Source organism: Salvelinus fontinalis, chromosome 30 (assembly GCF_029448725.1).
Source record: "Salvelinus fontinalis isolate EN_2023a chromosome 30, ASM2944872v1, whole genome shotgun sequence".
In the NCBI taxonomy this organism is placed as follows: Eukaryota; Metazoa; Chordata; class Actinopteri; order Salmoniformes; family Salmonidae; genus Salvelinus; species Salvelinus fontinalis.
This window is the reverse complement of record NC_074694.1, coordinates 28,787,403-28,806,308: the sequence shown is the minus strand read 5'-3', so window position 1 is coordinate 28,806,308 and position 18,906 is coordinate 28,787,403. Positions and strand designations below refer to the sequence as shown.

General features: G+C 42.5%; 2 protein-coding genes across 9 annotated transcripts in view; both read left to right on the top strand.

Annotated features, from left to right (window-relative positions):
• The window catches only part of LOC129828967 (trinucleotide repeat-containing gene 6B protein-like), a 35,573-nt gene extending 31,985 nt beyond the window's left edge, over positions 1-3,588 (top strand). For all 8 annotated transcript variants that reach the window (XM_055890316.1, XM_055890314.1, XM_055890320.1 and 5 more), the window contains one exon: positions 635-3,588. In XM_055890316.1, the coding sequence (XP_055746291.1) occupies positions 635-1,196 (562 nt within the window). In that variant the 3' untranslated portion in view covers positions 1,197-3,588. The remainder of the gene's footprint in view (positions 1-634) is intronic.
• Positions 3,589-10,789: 7,201 nt separating this feature from the next.
• LOC129828963 (casein kinase I-like) lies at positions 10,790-18,749 on the top strand. Its single transcript, XM_055890310.1, has 11 exons — positions 10,790-11,139; positions 12,750-12,850; positions 13,362-13,472; positions 13,683-13,831; positions 14,048-14,276; positions 14,999-15,169; positions 15,447-15,595; positions 15,846-16,053; positions 16,474-16,613; positions 16,817-16,880; positions 17,088-18,749. The coding sequence occupies exons 2-10, from the start codon at positions 12,775-12,777 to the stop codon at positions 16,847-16,849; spliced, it is 1,266 nt and encodes a 421-aa protein (XP_055746285.1). The 5' UTR covers positions 10,790-11,139; positions 12,750-12,774; the 3' UTR covers positions 16,850-16,880; positions 17,088-18,749.
• Positions 18,750-18,906: the final 157 nt, after the last annotated feature.

The window sequence follows — 18,906 nt, the reverse complement described above, 5'->3', positions numbered from 1 at the left end:
CTCTCAGCTTGTCAATCAGCCTCAGTGGTGTAGTTTTGTAGATCAGGGGTTCTCAAACTTTATCACTCGGGGGTGCCGAGTGAAAAAGTTTCAGCATTGGGGGAAACATCCCCCCCACCCCTCCGCACCACATCTATTGCTATGGGCACAAGCACTGTTCATGACAAGCTTTTCACACCCCTGTTTTGGTGGAGGGAATGTTGCCTATTTAAAGCTTATTTCCTGCAGCTGTATACATTTTGCCATGTCTAATATGTATTCATTTGATATTTGAGTGGAAAAAAAATTACAACAATCTATGGCCTAAAAAATCAAACGTTCGCTGACATGGGCTAGTTGATCTAGACATGTAAGGTATGCAATGACTAATGCACGCCCCACAGTTTGGAGTCACTGCTGTAGATGAACAAGCTCCAGCTCCATAGATGGACATACCATAGACTGAAAATCAAGGACATTCCATGCAGGCTGTCTGGTGGGCTTGGAACACACTCATTTTGTAGGAATGGGCTAAGGAAAACCTGCTTAGACTTAATGGCGATTACTATAATAAAATGTGAACACTAATAGATAATAGCCGGTGAACACAAAACTAACATTCAATCACTCCTTACTCTCTCCTCTCTCTCTCCAGGTGTGTCCTGGGCAATACCACCATTTTGGCCAAGTTTGTGAGCGAAGAGGAGGTCGCTCGCTATTTTGCACATTCCCAGGCGGGAGGAGCAGGGTCCAGCGGAGCAGCCGGGGCCCCAGGGTCCAGCGGAGGCCAGGGGGGCCCCACAGGGACAGGCGCCATGGGGGCCAACAGCAGCGGGGAGAGGGAACGAGACAGAACCAGAGAAGGAGAGGGATCTGCCCCTGGAGGAGGAGGTAACGGAGGGGGAGGAGGCAGCTCGGGGCCCGTCAGCTCTGGCTGGCAGAGTTTAGACGGTACAGGAGGCTCACTGGATCCTACCCCCACCCAGGGGCCCGGCCTGAGTATGTTTGCCCAGTGGAGCAGCAACGGTTCTGGGGGAGGAGGGGTGGCTGGGGGTGTAGAGCCCGGCAGACAGGGTTTGTGGGGAGGGATGGGGGGTGGAGGGTACCCCAGCAGTAGTATGTGGGGGTCCCCTGCCATGGAGGATCGACACCAGATGGGGAGTCCTGCTGCTCTGCTGCCTGGAGACCTGCTAGGAGGAGGGGCTGATTCTATCTGAATGACCACACCTAATACATGAACGCATACATTACGAAAAAACATGCACTTACACAACTTCTCCCACACACACTCAGTGGCCAGTATATTAGGTACACCCATCTAGTACCGGGTCAAACCCCCCTTTGCCTCCAGAATTCTTCGGGGAATGGATACGTTGCTCAATTGGTATCTAGGGACCTAACGTGTGCCAGGAAAACATTCCCCCACCATTCCACCACCAGCCTGTACACCAGGCAGGAGCTGGCCATGGACTCATGCTGCTTACGCCAGATCCTGACTCTGCCGTCAGCATGACTCAACAGGAACCAGGATTCGTTGGACCAGGCAATGTTTTTCCACTCCTCAATTGTCCAGTGTTGGTGATCGTGTGCCCACTGGAGCCGCTTCTTCTTGTTTTTAGCTGATAGGAGTGGAACACAGTGTGATCATCTGCTGCAATAGCCCATCCGTGACAAGGACTGACGAGTTGTGTTTTCTGAGATGCTGTTCTGCACACCACTGTTGTACTGCGCCATTATTTTCCTGTTTGTGGCCCGCCTGTTAGCTTGCACTTTTCTTGCCGTTCTCCTTCGACCTCTCATCAACGAGCTGGTTTCACCCACAGGACTGCTGCTGACTGGATGCTTTTAGTTTGTCGCTCCATTCTCAGTAAACCCTAGATAGTGTTGTGCGTGAAAAGCACAGGAGGCTTCTGAGAGACTGGAACCGGTACGCCTAGCACCGACAATCATACCACGCTCAGTCGCTAAGGTCACTTGTTTTGCCCATTCTAGTGTTCAATCGAACAGTAACTGGAATGCCTTGATGCCCGTCTGCCTGCTATATATAGCCAGCCACGGCCACGTGACTCACTGTCTGTAGGAGCGAGCCCTTTTCGGGAACGAGCTGGTGTAACTTATAAACTGGCCACTGTGTGCATATACGTTAACACACCGATGAAATTAGTTCATACTACACTGGTCACAAACATGCAGGTCCACTGACATTAACTGTCACACATTATGTCACGAATAGACGTTGACATGCCAACACTACCCGCACACAAAATCTCACACACACACATAACCACACACACACGCATACATTCGCACACCTTTTACCTTTAAATGAAGACTTCAACAGCAAGACTTGAACAGAGAGGTGGAATCTGTTGGACTGACAGATTCACCTGGATGACTCCTCTTTCTACACCCATGTAATACAAAAACAGAACTCACACTGAGCATACTGAGCCCCTATCACTCAGGCATGCCCTGTAGAGGAACTAACAACGTGACATCACATGGAGGTCTTCCTATGTGATGTGTAACAACTTATTACAACTACTCTCTACTACACAAACCTACAGGACGTTACAGCGCCGGGCCAGTTGGGCTTACAGTACCTACCTGACCCGACCCGTTCTGACATTCGGAATCACCTTCTCTCTATTTCTCACCAGTTACACACCGCTCTGATGTTTAACAAGCAAAAATGTATCTTGTATGTCATTTTTTTTCCTGTTTGTAAAAAAAATTGTGGAACAGTGGAAAAATCCAAGATGTCTTTTCTTTTTGTTTTTCCTTCAAAATGCTGACCTCGTTATATATTTTTTCTTAATCAAGTTGGTTATTATGTCATGATGATGACTGATCACTTATTACTAGCCTGTGTGAATGTGCTAGGCGTGACGGTATGTTGATGATGATATTGTGAGGCTGTGGGCGCGGTTCACAGCTAAGGAGAAGCGATGCAACAACCAACGGTTGCGTGCCACGTCATCGACTGACAAATTGCTATAACCTATGATGTGGTTAGCTGATACAACGCCTGAATAGGTATTTTAAGTAAGGTCTGTCTTCAGCAACGTCTAAGCATAGGAACGCGCCCTGTGTCTGTCGTTGCCGTGGTGAATGTGTTTTTGTCAAAGAGATTCATGATTAACAAGTGGATTCATGATTAACAAGCGAGTGATTGTGAGAGATAGTGTGTGTGTCTGCAAACACTTGGTAGGCGGACATTTTTTACATCAGGTGTTCCGTGTGTATGTACTTGATGCAGGTGTGTGCGTGTGTGGAAAGTTCAAGAACATAGGCACTAATGCATATTTCTCTTAAGTTGTGGTTTTAGCAGAAATATAATTTTTTGTTGTCTGAATTGCAGTAATATTTTTTTTAAAGAAGCAAACAACTGAAGGCAATTATATTAAGATGCCAAAACCTACCATACCAAGCTGAGCTGGAGCGGTGTTTTGCGAACACGTTAAAGTTACCAATTGTTTTATTTTTTTGTTGTGTATCAATTTAAATTAAGGCGGGCTTTATCACTCCTGTTCAGGTTCTTTTTGTTTGTTTTCAGATTTTACAAAGGAGATAATTAATTTAAGCAAACACAATAAAGGTTGAATTCAACTCTTCGAGTGTCATTGTGTTACATTTTAAAACCACACCACTATCTCAGTGAGTCCGACACATACCCCTCCCCATCTTCACAACTTTTTTTCAATGACTTGCCCATGATAATTGACCATCCAATGTTATACCTAGGAGTTTAGCTTCCTGAACTTGCTCAATGTTCACACCCTTTATACACAACTCCAGTTGAGGTTTAGGTCTTTAGAGAATGTTTTGAACCAAATACAATGCTTTTAGTTGTAGATGTATTTAAGACCAGTTTATTAATCACCCATTCTGATGACTGTAACTCCTTATTTAGAATTGAAGGGATCTCACTGGCTTTGGGTGCTGACATGGAGTGTGGAATCATCTGCATACATTGTTATTTTAGCTTTGTAAGACCAGTGGCAAATCATTTGTAAAAATATAGAGTAGTAGGTCCTGTACACGCACTGTACATATCTGATGTTAGAGAAGATTCCAGTGGAGAACACTCTGGGTTCTGTTGGATAAATAACTCTCCAACCGGTTCTCAGAGTTAATTGGCATGCATAATTTTACAAATCATTCCAGTGCTGCATTTGGATTCACTTCCTCATACACATCAGACCAACATGTTCAATAAAAGAGTCCTGGGGAAACATTTTGTGTGATCTCTTATAAATTACTTTAAGCCCAACCTTTGGCACTTGCTCAGTGTGAATTTGTGGCCTGCTGGAGGTCATTTTGCAGGGCTCTGGCAGTGCTCCTCCTTGCACAAAGGCGGAAGTAGCGGTCCTGCTGCTGGGTTGTTGCCCTCCTACGGCCTCCTCCACGTCTCCTGATGTACTGGCCTGTCTCCTGGTAGCGCCTCCATGCTCTGGACACTACGCTGACAGACACAGCAAACCTTCTTGCCACAGCTCGCATTGATGTGCCATCCTGGATGAGCTGCACTACCTGAGCCACTTGTGTGGGTTGTAGACTCCGTCTCATGCTACCACTAGAGTGAAAGCACCGCCAGCATTCAAAAGTGACCAAAACATCAGCCAGGAAGCATAGGAACTGAGAAGTGGTCTGTGGTCACCACCTGCAGAACCACTCCTTTATTGGAGGTGTCTTGCTAATTGCCTATAATTTCCACCTTTTGTCTATTCCATTTGCACAACAGCATGTGAAATTTATTGTCAATCAGTGTTGCTTCCTAAGTGAACAGTTTGATTTCACAGAAGTGTGATTGACTTGGAGTTACATTGTGTTGTTTAAGTGTTCCCTTTATTTTTTTGAGCAGTGTATATTCTTAATCCATTTCTTACTTAGATTTACGTGTATTTTGGGTATATGTTGTGAAACTGTTAAATATCACTTGTTAGATATTACTGCACTGTCGGAGCTAGAAGCACAAGCATTTCGCTACACCCACAAACACGTGTATGTGACCAATACATTTGATTTGATTTTGTTAGCACTTGGTGGCCTATAATGGCACCCCTAAAGAAGAGGCTTTAGACGAGGCAGGTGAACTTGCAATCACAACACTTACATTTTACATTTTAGTCATTTAGCAGACGCTCTTATCCAGAGCGACTTACAGTAGAGTGCATACATTTTATTACATTTTTTACATACTGAGACAAGGATATCCCTACCGGCCAAACCCTCCCTAACCCTGACGACGCTATGCCAATTGTGCGTCGCCCCACGGACCTCCCGGTTGCGGCCGGCTGCGACAGAGCCTGGGCGCGAACCCAGTCTTCAGGCTTAAAAATCCCTCTTTAACCTGTTTCCTCCCCTTCATCTACCCTTATTGAAGTGGATTTAACCCCCTAGAGTTGATTGAGTCGATTAAAGATAAAAATCTGTCCGTTTAAGATAGAGATATGTTTTCTTGCATTGGATGCGTCTCAATCCACATCAGAGTTGAAAGGTGGCAGAGCTAAAGCGTGTTTGTCAGACCATGAGACATTCCGAAATTGGTCTCCTCACGGAAATGTCTGTGACGTCCAGCCGGTTTGACCACTCTATCGAAAAGGGAGACTCTCACGAACACAATGGTGGTCTCCGTTTTGCTCTACGACCCCCAATGGTGGTCTCCGTTTTGCTCTACGACCCCCAAAAATGTCAGGGGAATCTTCTGTAGTCGGTACCGTCGATGTTCCAACTTCTGTTTGTAGTGTCCTAACCGTTTTGGCTACAAACTAATGTGTCACAGGACTCGTTTGAAGGTAACCGGTACGGTTTTAAAAAAATTATGGAAGTATGAAGGTAGTTTTGTGTCTACCCAAAAAAAGGGGTTAAATATGTGTAAAAAATGCTTGGACTCCCTCTGCACCCCACACATACAATTGTCTGTAAGTTCCCTCAGCAATGAATTTCAAACACAGATTCAACCACAAAGACCAAGGAGGTTTTCCAATGCCTAGACAAGTAAAAAAAAAAAATATATATATATATCCCTTTAAGCATGGTGAAGTTATTAAATTACACTTTGGATGGTGTATCAATACACCCAGTCACTACAAAGATACAGGTGTCCTTCCTAACTCAGTTGCTGGAGAGAATGGAAATCGCTGGTGACTGTAAAACAGTTATAGAGTTGAATGGCTGTGATAGGAATAAACTGAGGATGGATCAACAACATTGTAGTTACTCCACAATATTAACCTAATTGACAGAGTGAAAAGAAGGAAGCTTGTACAGTATACAAATATTCCAAAACATGCATCCTGTTTGCAATAAGGCACAGATGTAATATTGCAAAAATGTTACAAAGCAATTAACTCTTTGTCCTGAATACAAAGTGTTATGTTTGGGGCAAATCCAATACAACACATTACTGAGTACCACTCTCAAAATTTTCAAGCATAGTGGTGGCTGTATCATGTTATGAGTATGCTTGTAATCGTTAGGGATTGTGGAGTTTTTCAGGATAAAAAGAAACAGAATGGAGCTAAGCACAGACAAAATCCTAGAGGATGCAGTCTGCTTTCCAGCAGACACTGGGAAATGAATTCACCTTTCAGCAAGACAATAACCTAAAACACAAGGCCAAATCTACACTGAAGTTGCTTACCACGAAGACAGTGAAAGTTCCTGAGCGGCCAAGTTACAGTTTTGACTTAAATCTACTTGAAAATCTATGGCAAGACCTGAAAATGGTTGTCTAGCAATGATCAACAACAAATTTGACATAGCTTGAAGATTTTTTTAAATAATATCGGGCAAATGTTGCACAATCCAGGTGTGAAAAGCTATCCAGTGTTAATTTGCTATCCAGCGTGCTCAGAACACCTGTGTGTAAGCATAACTGGGGAGGAAGTGTAGTTCGTTAACTGGAGGCACACAGCCTGTGAATCTTTGCAAAACTACTACAGTAAGGGTATATTTTTTATTTGAAAGATTATTTCTCTCTGATATGAAAGATAAGGTGGACATCGGTATATGTTTTTTTTTTAACGGTTTTAAAACAATTATTATTGCTGTTTATAAACTTTAAAACACAGCCTCATAATTGTAGTTCACATGGAGCTAAGACTGGGTGAATGTAATCACTGAAAACACTACATACAGAGAGGACAGGTTTTTGAGAGCTAGTGGCTAACTAGCTAGCTAGATAACAGGTATTGTGCACATTTCAATCTTGCCCAAGACAGATTTCAGAATGGTCCATTTAAACAAATTTAGCTAATTTATTCATTACTAAGTGTAGCTAACATCAGATAGTTCATCCAGATATTCTTACCTTTGCCTGGATTTGGAAAACTCGTCAAATCAAATTTTATTGGTCACATACACGTGATTACCAGAAGTTGTTGAGGGTGTAGCGAAATGCTTGTGCTTCTAGCTCCGTCAGTGCAGTAATATCTAACAAGTAATATCTAACAAATTACACAACATATAGCCAATACACACAAATTAATTAAGACTATATACATATGGACGAGTGATGTCAGAGCGGAACGGACAAAGATACAGTGAATAATATAGAATATAGTATATACATATGAGATGAGTAATGCAAGATATGTAAACATTATTAACTGAATGAGATACTGTAGAATAGTATAGGAAACAGTATATACATATGAGATGATTAATGCCAGATATGTAAACTGTAATGAGGTGCATACTGGCGGCAGAGAAGTCAGGCGCAGGAGAGCAAAAACTGATTTACAACGGTGTCGTTTAATAAACATAAACCACCGTCAACAGAACAATACATGAAATGGGTCAAACAAAAACCCGGTAATCACCAGCATACCGTGCACAAGCACTACAAGAAACAATTACGGACAAGGACATGGGGGGAACAGAGGTTTAAATACACAACATGTAATTGATGGAATTGGAACCAGGTGTGATGGAAGGCAAGACAAAACCAATGAAAAGTGGATCGGCGATGGCTAGAAGGTTGATGATGTCGACCGCCGAACGTCGCCCGAACAAGGAGAGGGACCAACTTCGGCGGAAGTCGTGACATAAACATTAAGTGACTAAGATACCGTAGAATAGTATAGAATACAGTATATACATATGAGATGAGTAATGCCAGATATGTAACATTATTAAAGTGACTAGTATTCCATTCCTTAAAGTGGTCAGTAATTTCTAGTCTATGCCTATAGGCAGCAGCCTCTAATATGCTAGTGATGGCTGTTTAGGAGGCTGATGGCCTTGAGATAGAAGCTGTTTTTCAGGCTCTCGGTCCCAGCTTTGATGCACCTGTACTGACCTCGCCTTCCGGATGATAGCGATAGCGGGGTGAACAGGCAGTGGTTTGGGTGGTTGAAGTCCTTGATTATCTTTTTGGCCTTCCTGTGACATCGGGTGCTGTAGATGTCCTGGAGGGCGGGTAGTTTGCCCCCGGTAATGTGTTGGGCAGACCGCACCACCCTCTGGAGATTCTTGCGGTTGCGGGCGGTGCAGTTGCCGTACCAGGCGGGGATGCAGCCCGACAGGATGCTTTCAATTGGGCATCTGTAATAGTTTGTTAGGGTTTTAGGTGACAAGCCAAATTTCTTTAGCCTCCTAAGGTTGAAGAGGCTCTGTTGTACCTTCTCCTTCTTCTCCACTTAAAGCTTCCACCTTCTCCACTGCTGTCCCGTCGATGTGGATAGAGGGGTGCACCCTCTGCTGTTTCCTGAAGTCCACGATCATCTCTTTTGTTGAGTGTTGAGGATCAGCGAAGTGGAGATGTTGTTTCCTACCTTCAACACCTGGGGGCTGCCCATCAGAAAGTCCAGGGCGGTTGCACAGGGCAGTGTTCAGACCCAGGGCCTCAAGCTTAATGATGAGCTTGGAGGGTACTATGGTGTTGTCCAGATCATCATGGCCCTGGTGTGTGACGTGAAGTTTGCAACAGGCATTTGTAGTTCTGTATGATAGCCACATTAGCAGCTATTTAGCATTTCATTTTTGGGAGGTAAATACAGGCGAATACATCACGCCAGGGTAAGCTCACATGAAACACAGACCTTATTTTAAGTGTTTCTAAAATCCCCTATGGAAAAAAATGAATGGTAGAAAAATTATTGCAACCATTTCCGTGTTTGGGTAGGTTTTATGGGTATTATGACTCATACTGTGGTACCACAGCGTTTCTAACCCATACTGTAATGCCTTTGGTGATACTCTATAATGATTCACAGATAGTGCTGACATCATCTTGCGTGGACTTACCGTTTGTTGTGATCTTGCTGCAAGTCTCTCTTTCAGGACATCCGCCTCTCTGCAAACTGTTCTTAAGGTCTTGGACCTCTGGTCAGATCGTCCATTCTTTTGTTAGTTGAGTCCACCAGTATTTGAACAAAGCTCTTGAAGCTATTTTCCTGTTGCTGTAACAATTGCTTTTAGACATATTTTTGTTGATTTAAAAGATAATGCACCTGTGACAGCAAAACACTGTCCTCTCCATTATTACAACCTTCTTTAACTTTGGGCGGCAGTATAGTAGCAAAGTAGGCTAACGCTGGTACTCCACACAATTCCAGCCACCACAACTCACAGGGCCGATGGAAACAATAACAAATAAACAATCCTGCAAGAGTTACATTTCAAAAAATGAGAAATGGAATTTTTAATGAGGACTTGGGTTAGAGAAGCCTATGCTGCCACCTACTGTAGTAACAGCAGAGGTGTCGGCATCCTGATAAATAAGAATACACCCCTTTCCCTTATATCCCAGCACACTGACCAAGAAGGCAGTTTTCTAATGTTGAATTGTACCTTACATGGTGAACAATGTACATTGATTTCATTGTATATCCCACCAGGGGCACATCTGGTGTTTTTAGACAGAATTCAAGTTATATTAGATCAAATCCAGAAAGGAACTATTATTTTAGCAGGCGACCTAAATCATACATTCGATAAGATTCACAGATTCAAGGAACCTCCAAAGAATCTGAAAAATGCCATGTCTACAAATAATTTACAGGACACCTGGAGACTACTACTCCCAACTACAAAAGACTACTCCTTTTTTCATTTTTTCTCAATTCAGAAAAGCTATTCAAGAATTCACTACATTTTTATTTTTAAAAAACGTTCTCAACAATTTACTGGGTTAAAAAATCCATGACATAGTGATCTCGGATCATTCTCCGGTATCATGCTTAATTACACCAACAGAAAATACACTTAGCAACAGAATATGGAGAATCAACAGAGCGTATCTTCAAGACCCGACATGTATTAAATAAATGATAATATTAAAACCTTTACCATTACAAATGTAGACATAGAGGAAAGAGAAAAGCCGACACTCAATATAATTTGGGATACTTTTAAGTCGTACATTATGGGAATGATCATACTCAGCAAAGGTTAAATCTGATTTAGAAATTAAAATTAAAGACAAATTTAATAATTCACTATTTTAGAAAAAGGCCATAAAAAATCTTTACCAAGTAAAGAATAACATTTAATTTCTGAATTTGAGCAGGAATATGATATTTTACTTTTGAAGAGATCCAATAGGTTAAACTCAATTAAAGCATAGGCTACTATTAAGCATACTACTTATTGGCAAATAAACCTGGTAAACATCTTGCAGCCCTCACAAAACCAATACATCAAACTAGTTATCATTTTAAAAGATTAAGTTACGTTAATTAGAATTAGACAACAGTGGGACTGATCCTACAGTCTTCTTAGACTCAACAAACTACAACACTTTCAGTAGACTGAGTATAGCAGCCATGGAAAGTGCTCCAACTCACGACATTCACAACAGTGGAACAACAGCTGCATGAGGCGCGCGGTGTCTTTAAGGTAATCCGGGCATTTTCTTATGGTCTGTGCTGAATGACATCATTGATATTGTCAATGGTGTAACTGAGACGAGAGATAGAGGAATAGCTGGATTTCTGAGTTTACACCAAAATAGCTGTCATTCGCAGTGCAGACTAGACCAGAGTATACCGCGGGACGCTTACATCGAGGTCAGGATCAGGAGGGCGGTGAGGAATGGTTCGTCAAGCGCCGCGGCCGTCTTTCGCTGTCCATGGTGCTGTTTGAATGACAACGTCCTGATCAGCACCTCGGTGGAAGGAAGGCATCAGTCCCTGAAGAGCTTGATCAAAAACGGTGAGCAACGGAGGGGAGGAAAGGCACGGGTCCATTGGTAAATAAGGGGTAATTGTGTTTGTCTGTTTGGGGTTTGTACAGGGACCCAAACAAGCAAATCAGAATCCGAAGGTAGGGACATAGGGTTTTTCTCGACCGAGAAGGTTTTCCCAAGCCAAGGGTGCGGCTTTGTGCAAATATTGACAATAAACACTGAACGTGAATTCGAATGTGTCTAATATAGGCCTAATTATATTGATTAGACTTTTGGATAGGTTTAATCTAGCTTCCCAGCTCTGTCGACTGGATGATTTACTATTTTAGATCTGCAGCAAATGACGTGGCCCCTGGCATCTTGCTATGGAGCAGCGCTACAACCTTGCAACAAGAATAGGGCTCAATTTTGTAATAGGCTTATAGGGTAGGTTACTTACCTAACACGAACTTGAGCTGTTTCGTATATGCATTCATTAACAAGAGTTTGACCTTAACTGAGACGGGTTTACAGTGTAAAATGATCATGGTAAGATTGCATGTAGTTCCTATCATCTATCATTACCTTGCTTCAAAATGTTCTATCGCTGTTGGGATTTATCCCATCTCATCCACCACCATTATGTACGACTGTAGAATATATATTTTTGAATAGAATTATATAATATATAACTTTATGAGTTCATCTTTAATAATCTGTTTAGTGTTCGTCTGTTACACATTCTATTTTGCTCTGCTCCCAACCTTTACAGACAAGACACCAGCAAGGCATCCTGAGTGCACTGCCCTTACAGAGCATGACTATAAATGCAAATTAAACATATTTACAATCAGTCTGTCTTTCCTATGTATTTCAACACTATCACAGCCATTTTCCATAGTAAACCTCTTCCTGTATTGTGATGGGAAACGCATGCACATGGCTAGCTGGAAGAAAATGTGTTTCACTTAATTTAATTTGGGACTCTGAAATGATGAGGTTATGCTAATTATTTGTGTATGTGCTGGTTTCCATTGAAGTGAGATGGAGTGTGTGAGATGCCAGCTGGTTCAAAGTGCTGGATTTATTAAGTCAGATTCACACTGAGTTTTCCCCTGCACATGCCCTCTCAGAGACACATAGTACACAGCTTTTTCAAATCCATAGCTAAATCATCCAACTTTCTTATAAGTTAAAAAACTATTTTTGTAAATCAACATTTTAACCACACTTTTTTCCACTCCCATTCCAATTATTTTGGCTTAAATAATGTTTTCTTCTTTCTCCATCCCTGACTTGGTCTTCATTTTGTCTTCTCTTGTCCCGTTTCTTATTTTGTAACCAATTCTCCCTTTTGTAACATCTTATTTGAGTTGGATCCCCATGAGATTGAGATGGAACTGGGTTGCGTCACAACGTCCTTCAGCTATATCATCTACAGTTTGATTGATGACAGGGGGCAGCAGGTAGCCTAACAGTTAAGAGCGTTAGGCCAGTAACCGAAACGTTGCTGGTTCGCATCCCTGAGCCAACTAGGTGATAAATATGTTGATGTGCCCTTGAGCACGGCACTTAACCCTAATTGCTCCTGTAAGTCACTCTGGATAAGAGTGACTAAAATGTAAATGTATGTCCTCCCGTATGTTTGCTCCCTAAGTGAGTTGGGAAGACCAACAGGAACCATGGAACTGAGAGTGGGGAACAAGTACCGCCTCGGCAGGAAGATAGGGAGCGGCTCTTTTGGAGACATTTACCTGGGTAAGACCTTCGTTTTAATGCAGCTCTACTTATTCTCACAAACCTCTAAATAAACATATTCCAGAGTAGACTGCCTTCCATACTAACTTTAAAGGGATACTTCAGGATTTTGTCTACTTTTATCTACTTCTTCACAGTCAGATGAACTTGTGGATACAATTTTTATGTATCTGCGTGCAGTTTGAAGGAAGTTGCTAACTTCCAATGACTGGAAGTCTATGGTAACTGCTAGCATGCTAGTAGATACCATAGATTGCCAGGCATTGCGCTAACGCTAGTTAGCATTCGGCTGCGAAACTACCTATAACTTCTTTCTTACTAGAAGTTAGAGGTAGATAAAGGGTTTCATTGCCAAAATCCCAAAGTATCCTTTTAAATTCTGTCCGAACACATTTCATCATTGAACACATCAAAGCTGGCCATAAAAAGAAAAGACTGTCAGAGTAGACCATGGTGATTGCATCATCAAAAAGGTGGTCATGGTATGTGTCCCTTCCTGTGTCTCTGTCAGGCATTAACATCGCCACGGGTGAGGAGGTGGCCATTAAGCTGGAATGTGTGAAGACCAAACACCCACAACTCCACATCGAGAGCAAGTTCTACAAGATGATGCAGGGAGGAGGTGAGAGAGGAGTAGGACAAGAGGGTGTGGTCAGGGGTGGGGGTAGTGGGCGACTATGTTGGGAAACCCTAACCTGAAACCTGAAGTTTTGCATGGGTTTTCCAAGCTAATGCCTAGGCTTTAGCTTAGAAGACTTACTCTGGACCTGGGTTCGAACCCCAGTAAGTGACACTAGCTTATAAATCACACTCTCCCTTCCCTTCCCTATAGTGGGCATCCCATCCATAAAGTGGTGTGGAGCAGAGGGAGACTACAACGTGATGGTGATGGAGCTGCTAGGCCCCAGTCTGGAGGATCTGTTCAACTTCTGCTCCCGCAAGTTCAGCCTCAAGACTGTCCTGCTGCTGGCTGACCAGATGGTACAGGACGCCTCCTCCTCCTCCTCCAAAACCTCTTTAATCTTTTTATCATATCATATGCTTCTCTATATGCTTTATTGTGATTGCATTTTCAAAGAATACACCTTGATTATATATAACGTTATTGGCTTTAACCAAGAACTGGAACTGATAATGATAGTCAACCATTCCCTCTCTCCTTTCCCCCTCTTCCTCTACTCCCTTTCTCCTCTCCAGATCAGCCGAATTGAGTACATCCACTCTAAGAACTTCATCCACAGAGATGTGAAGCCTGATAACTTCCTGATGGGCCTGGGCAAGAAGGGCAACCTGGTGTACATCATTGACTTTGGCCTGGCCAAGAAGTACCGCGACGCCCGCACACACCAGCACATCCCCTACCGCGAGAACAAGAACCTGACCGGCACGGCACGCTATGCATCCATCAACACACATCTGGGGATAGGTACAGTACTAATTGTAATATTAACAGTGTGTGTTCACGTATGTTTGACCCTTCATCGGCTGTGTGTGTGTAGTGAGAGAGTCGATAGATTTTACGTGATTGCGTCGGTATTGATCAGGGGTTGATTCACAGAACTACTGCAGTAGGAGTATTGACACTTCTCCATCTCCTCTCTCTTCCTCCCTCCCTCACTCCCCTCTTCTCTCCTTTCCTTTACTCTATGCTCCTGTTCTCTCATTTCCTTTACTCTATGCTCCTCTTCTCTCATTTCCTTTACTCTATACTCCTGTTTTCTCCTTTCCTTTACTCTATGCTCCTCTTCTCTCATTTCCTTTACTCTATGCTCCTCTTCTCTCATTTCCTTTACTCTATGCTCCTGTTCTCTCATTTCCTTTACTCTATACTCCTGTTCTCTCATTTCCTTTACTCTATACTCCTCTTCTCTCATTTCCTTTACTCTATGCTCCTCTTCTCTCATTTCCTTTACTCTATACTCCTGTTCTCTCCTTTCCTTTACTCTATACTCCTGTTCTCTCATTTCCTTTACTCTATGCTCCTCTTCTCTCATTTCCTTTACTCTATGCTCCTCTTCTCTCCTCTTTCTCCTCTAAAGGTATACACGTTATTGTTTTGTTTTATGTTTCTAAATAAGATCAGTATAGTGTCTCCTCTCTCCATGTCTCCTCTCTCCCCCCACTCTTCTCCCCCTCCTCTCTCTACAGAGCAGTCTCGTCGTGATGACCTGGAGTCTCTGGGTTACGTCCTGATGTACTTCAACCTGGGCTCTCTGCCCTGGCAGGGCCTCAAGGCCGCCACCAAGAGGCAGAAGTACGAACGCATCAGTGAGAAGAAGATGTCCACCCCCATCGAGGTGCTCTGCAAGGGATACCCATGTAAGTAGCTAAAGTCTGTTTCTTTATCCTGGGTTTACAACACTAACTATGAGTGAGTTTGTGTTAGTGTTGTTAGAAACTCACTTCAAGTAGTCTTTCAACACCTAGCTAAATTAATGTGCAATTGACCTAAGTTTTTGGTGACACTTTGGTTACCCTCTGTCACCCACTCTATCCACAGTTGAGTCTCTCTGTCACCCACTTTATCCACAGCTGAGTCTCTCTGTCACCCACTCTATCCATAGCTGAGTCTTTCTGTCGCACACTCTATCCACAGCTGAGTTCTCCACCTACCTGAACTTCTGTCGCTCTCTGCGGTTCGATGATAAGCCGGACTACTCGTACCTGAGACAGCTGTTCAGAAACCTGTTCCACAGACAGGGCTTCTCCTACGACTACGTCTTTGACTGGAACATGCTCAAGTTCGTGAGTACTGCATCCCTATTAACCATTATTATTACATTATAAATCATTTATTAACAATATATCTATTTGTTGACCTTATTTATCATTACATTTTCATTTTAAATGCAATTATACATTAGCGGATTACATGTGTATTATAAATGTATAATATATGACGTTTACATAGTTGATTATAGAAACATAGTTCCCTATGAGTTTATTTTGATTCCCTGGCACCTTCCTAACCTGCACATACATCTTTCTGCTTCAGGGGGCCAGCAGGACAGCCGAGGATGGGGAGAGGGAGAGGGAAAGGGAGAGGAGAGAGGGAAAAGAGGGGGATGAGAGGATCGGCGGAGGACCTAGGGTACCTCGTGCCCTACCCCCGGGCGGCAACCCCCTGGGCGGCGTAGACAGGATCAGAAATGGCCCCAATGCAGCAGCCTCTAACCCTGCTTCAAAAGGAGTCGCACAGTCAGGTGAGTCATGAGGCAGACAGTAGTTGAAAAGAAGGTCTGCATTCTTAGAATGAAAGTGAAATATCAAACAAAATCTTTATTCCATTTGGACTAAAACAAATCTAAGAGTCCGGACCTTCTCTTTTTCTACTACTGATTATTTCAGATCTATGCACCAACTACTTAGGAGTCTACTAGGGCGTAAGGTTTTTACTTACTTCATTAGGTCTACAGGATATTACTGCATAAACACAAGGGAGGGTGTGTAAACTAAACCACTTGCTCAATTCATGACTCCAGTTTGTAGCCCTCTAGTCTCTTAAAGAATCTGTTGTGTTTGGACTTGGCTGAGGAAACTTTGAGGAAAGTCCAAGGTGTGCAAGTATTTGTTCCAGCCCAGCACTAGATTCCATTTGAACAATAATGTGTGTATGTGTGTAGGGAACCGGTCCCCACAAGCTGTGTCCCGTGCAGAGCGAGAGAGAAAGGTGGCCATGAGGCTCCACCGTGGCGCCCCTGCCAACATCTCCTCCTCTGACCTCACTGCACAGATGGGCCAATCACGCATTGCCACATCACAGGTAATTTACCTACCATTGTATCTCTCTCTCTATTTTGCTCTCTCTTTCTGCTATCGTGAACCCCACTGCTCCCCCACTCTTCCTCTTCTGAAAGGGATTGAAGTTTGTCTGCCTGTGTATGTGAATGTATAATATGTCTGTTGAATGCACAGCACCTTATACTAAGCCTATGCTTTCTGTTAACCCCCTCTCCTCTTCACCAGGTCAGTGTGCCATTTGAACACCTGGGGAAGTGAGCTGCTCCTCTCTGGCCCTCTGGACTGGCAGGTAAGGACACATCAGAGGGACAACACTATGTGAACTATGGACCAACCCTAACCTGTAACATCAATGCATGATTTACTCATGTTAGTGAGTTGCATGCACAGATCTCAAGTTCGAATTTGTCCCTAAGTATGTTTATGCTTTCTTGAATGACATTTTTTGCAAATGTGTGTAAAAAGTGAAGTAAATATATTAATATTTTTTTTACAGCCATGGCATTGTATCAAATCCCTACTCAAGTACTTTTGAAATTGTTGGATAAAAAAAAGAAAGGAGTGGGTCAACAACACTGAAGAGGGATGAAAGATGGAAGAAAAAAAGGAGAGGAACGAAGGATTGAAAGAAAGTGTGAGAAGTGAACGCCTGTCCACTATGACTGTAGTTAACTGGAAGAAATTGTGAAAAGATGAAAGATTGACAACTTAAAGACACTCTCATGGTCTAGCCTTGCTTCCCGGGCTTGTAAGACCTTTGCCTCGGGCTGGTGAATGAGACTTCTGTACTACTGTCCTGGTTCACTTTCATTACGCCGGCTATATGATCAGTGAGACCATACACGTCTCTCAGAAGCTCAATGCGCAAAAAAACATGCACATGTCAGTGCAAAACGGACAAGCTCTGATTGTTCTAGCTGTTTTCACCGCTGAGGTGGTTGTATGGGCTCATGTGTAGCTTCAAAAACACACCGTCGAAACCGTTTGTCTCACATTGAATGTCTAATTTATGACAGCTGCATTTACTGCTAATGGTGTATGTTTATAATCAACAACAACAAGAACAAAATCAGAGGTTTCCTGTGGTCAAGTAAAAAGGATTTATTTACTGGTAGGCAAGACGATCTCGGTTGAGAGGAATTGGGTGCAAATGAAAGAAAGAGAGATGGGAAGAGATGTGGTAAAACGTTGTTCAGGAATGGGAAAAGATGAATGTGAATGAATGTGAAAGTGTTTGCTTCAGAGTTGCTTAGAGAAGTGGAAGTGTTTGCATCAGAATTGCTTAGAGAAGTGGGGTTGCATATAGTCAGTGTATGTCAATGTCTTATTGTCTTACTGTTTGTTTTTCGTACTTTTGGTTTTAGCAAGCCAAGGACCGACCAAGAGTCAAAGGAGGAAGGGGATGGTAGGAGACTTAGAGAGATGGACTGTCACCCATTTTCTCTTTACGTCTTCGCTGTTTAGGAATTCCAGGATAAGAATAATTATGAGTAGATTTTAACCTAGCGTTAAATGAGGACATTTTGGTTTTACAACACTTACTGTTAAGATTATTGACACATTTCCATTGAGGTTCCACTCCCCTCTGCGGTGTATTTGAACACAGTATTGTATTACATTTGTCAACAACAAAGAGCTAAAAATGCCCCTTCAAATGATGGTGGATCATATAATAAAGGACCATTACTTCTTATCATTAAGTGGAGGATATTAGTTATTTACTCAATTGATCGTTATTTGTTCTGGTGTTTTTGTCAACTGGTAAGTCAAGGCAAGACACTAACCTCTCATGCCAGGCTTCGCAAAAGGGAAAATAATGTTGAACAATACCTGCGCTCTTGGTTATTATGATAATAAGAAAACAAGCCGTATTATCCTGCCGATGCGAGGAGGAGCATGGGAGAACTGAAGAGGTTGGATTTCAAAGTTATATGCTCAATAACTTTTTTAAATTATTTTTTTATCTCTTTAAATATGTTTTTGTCTAAAGCAAAAATGTGCTCGGTTGTTTGAAGATGTCAATGTAGTAACAGAGATTTATTGACCTGCAGGAGGGCTTGGTTAGGTGCAAAGTGAGTCAAATGTAAGGTAGGCCTACACCTGCATGAGCAGGCAGATAATAATAAAGATGGAATATATGGTTGTGTGGGTGCACTGATATCTTGTACATTTCTTTACCATGCTTAGATTTTATTACAACAATATTGTGTATAATAATAATAATAATTAATAATAATAATTGTATTGTCCCGTTCCATAAAACTGTCTTGTTGCATCTCAAACTCAACAGCACAGCATCACCACATATAGTGCAT

What these genes read in the sequence shown, in the direction of transcription:
- LOC129828963 (XM_055890310.1), top strand. Translation starts at nt 12,775, where the DNA reads ATGGAACTGAGAGTGGGGAACAAGTACCGCCTCGGCAGGAAGATAGGG. An exon ending in TTTTGGAGACATTTACCTGG is followed by an intron (nt 12,851 to 13,361) that starts GTAAGACCTTCG and finishes TGTCTCTGTCAG; the next exon opens with GCATTAACATCGCCACGGGT. An exon ending in CACGCATTGCCACATCACAG is followed by an intron (nt 16,614 to 16,816) that starts GTAATTTACCTA and finishes CCTCTTCACCAG; the next exon opens with GTCAGTGTGCCATTTGAACA.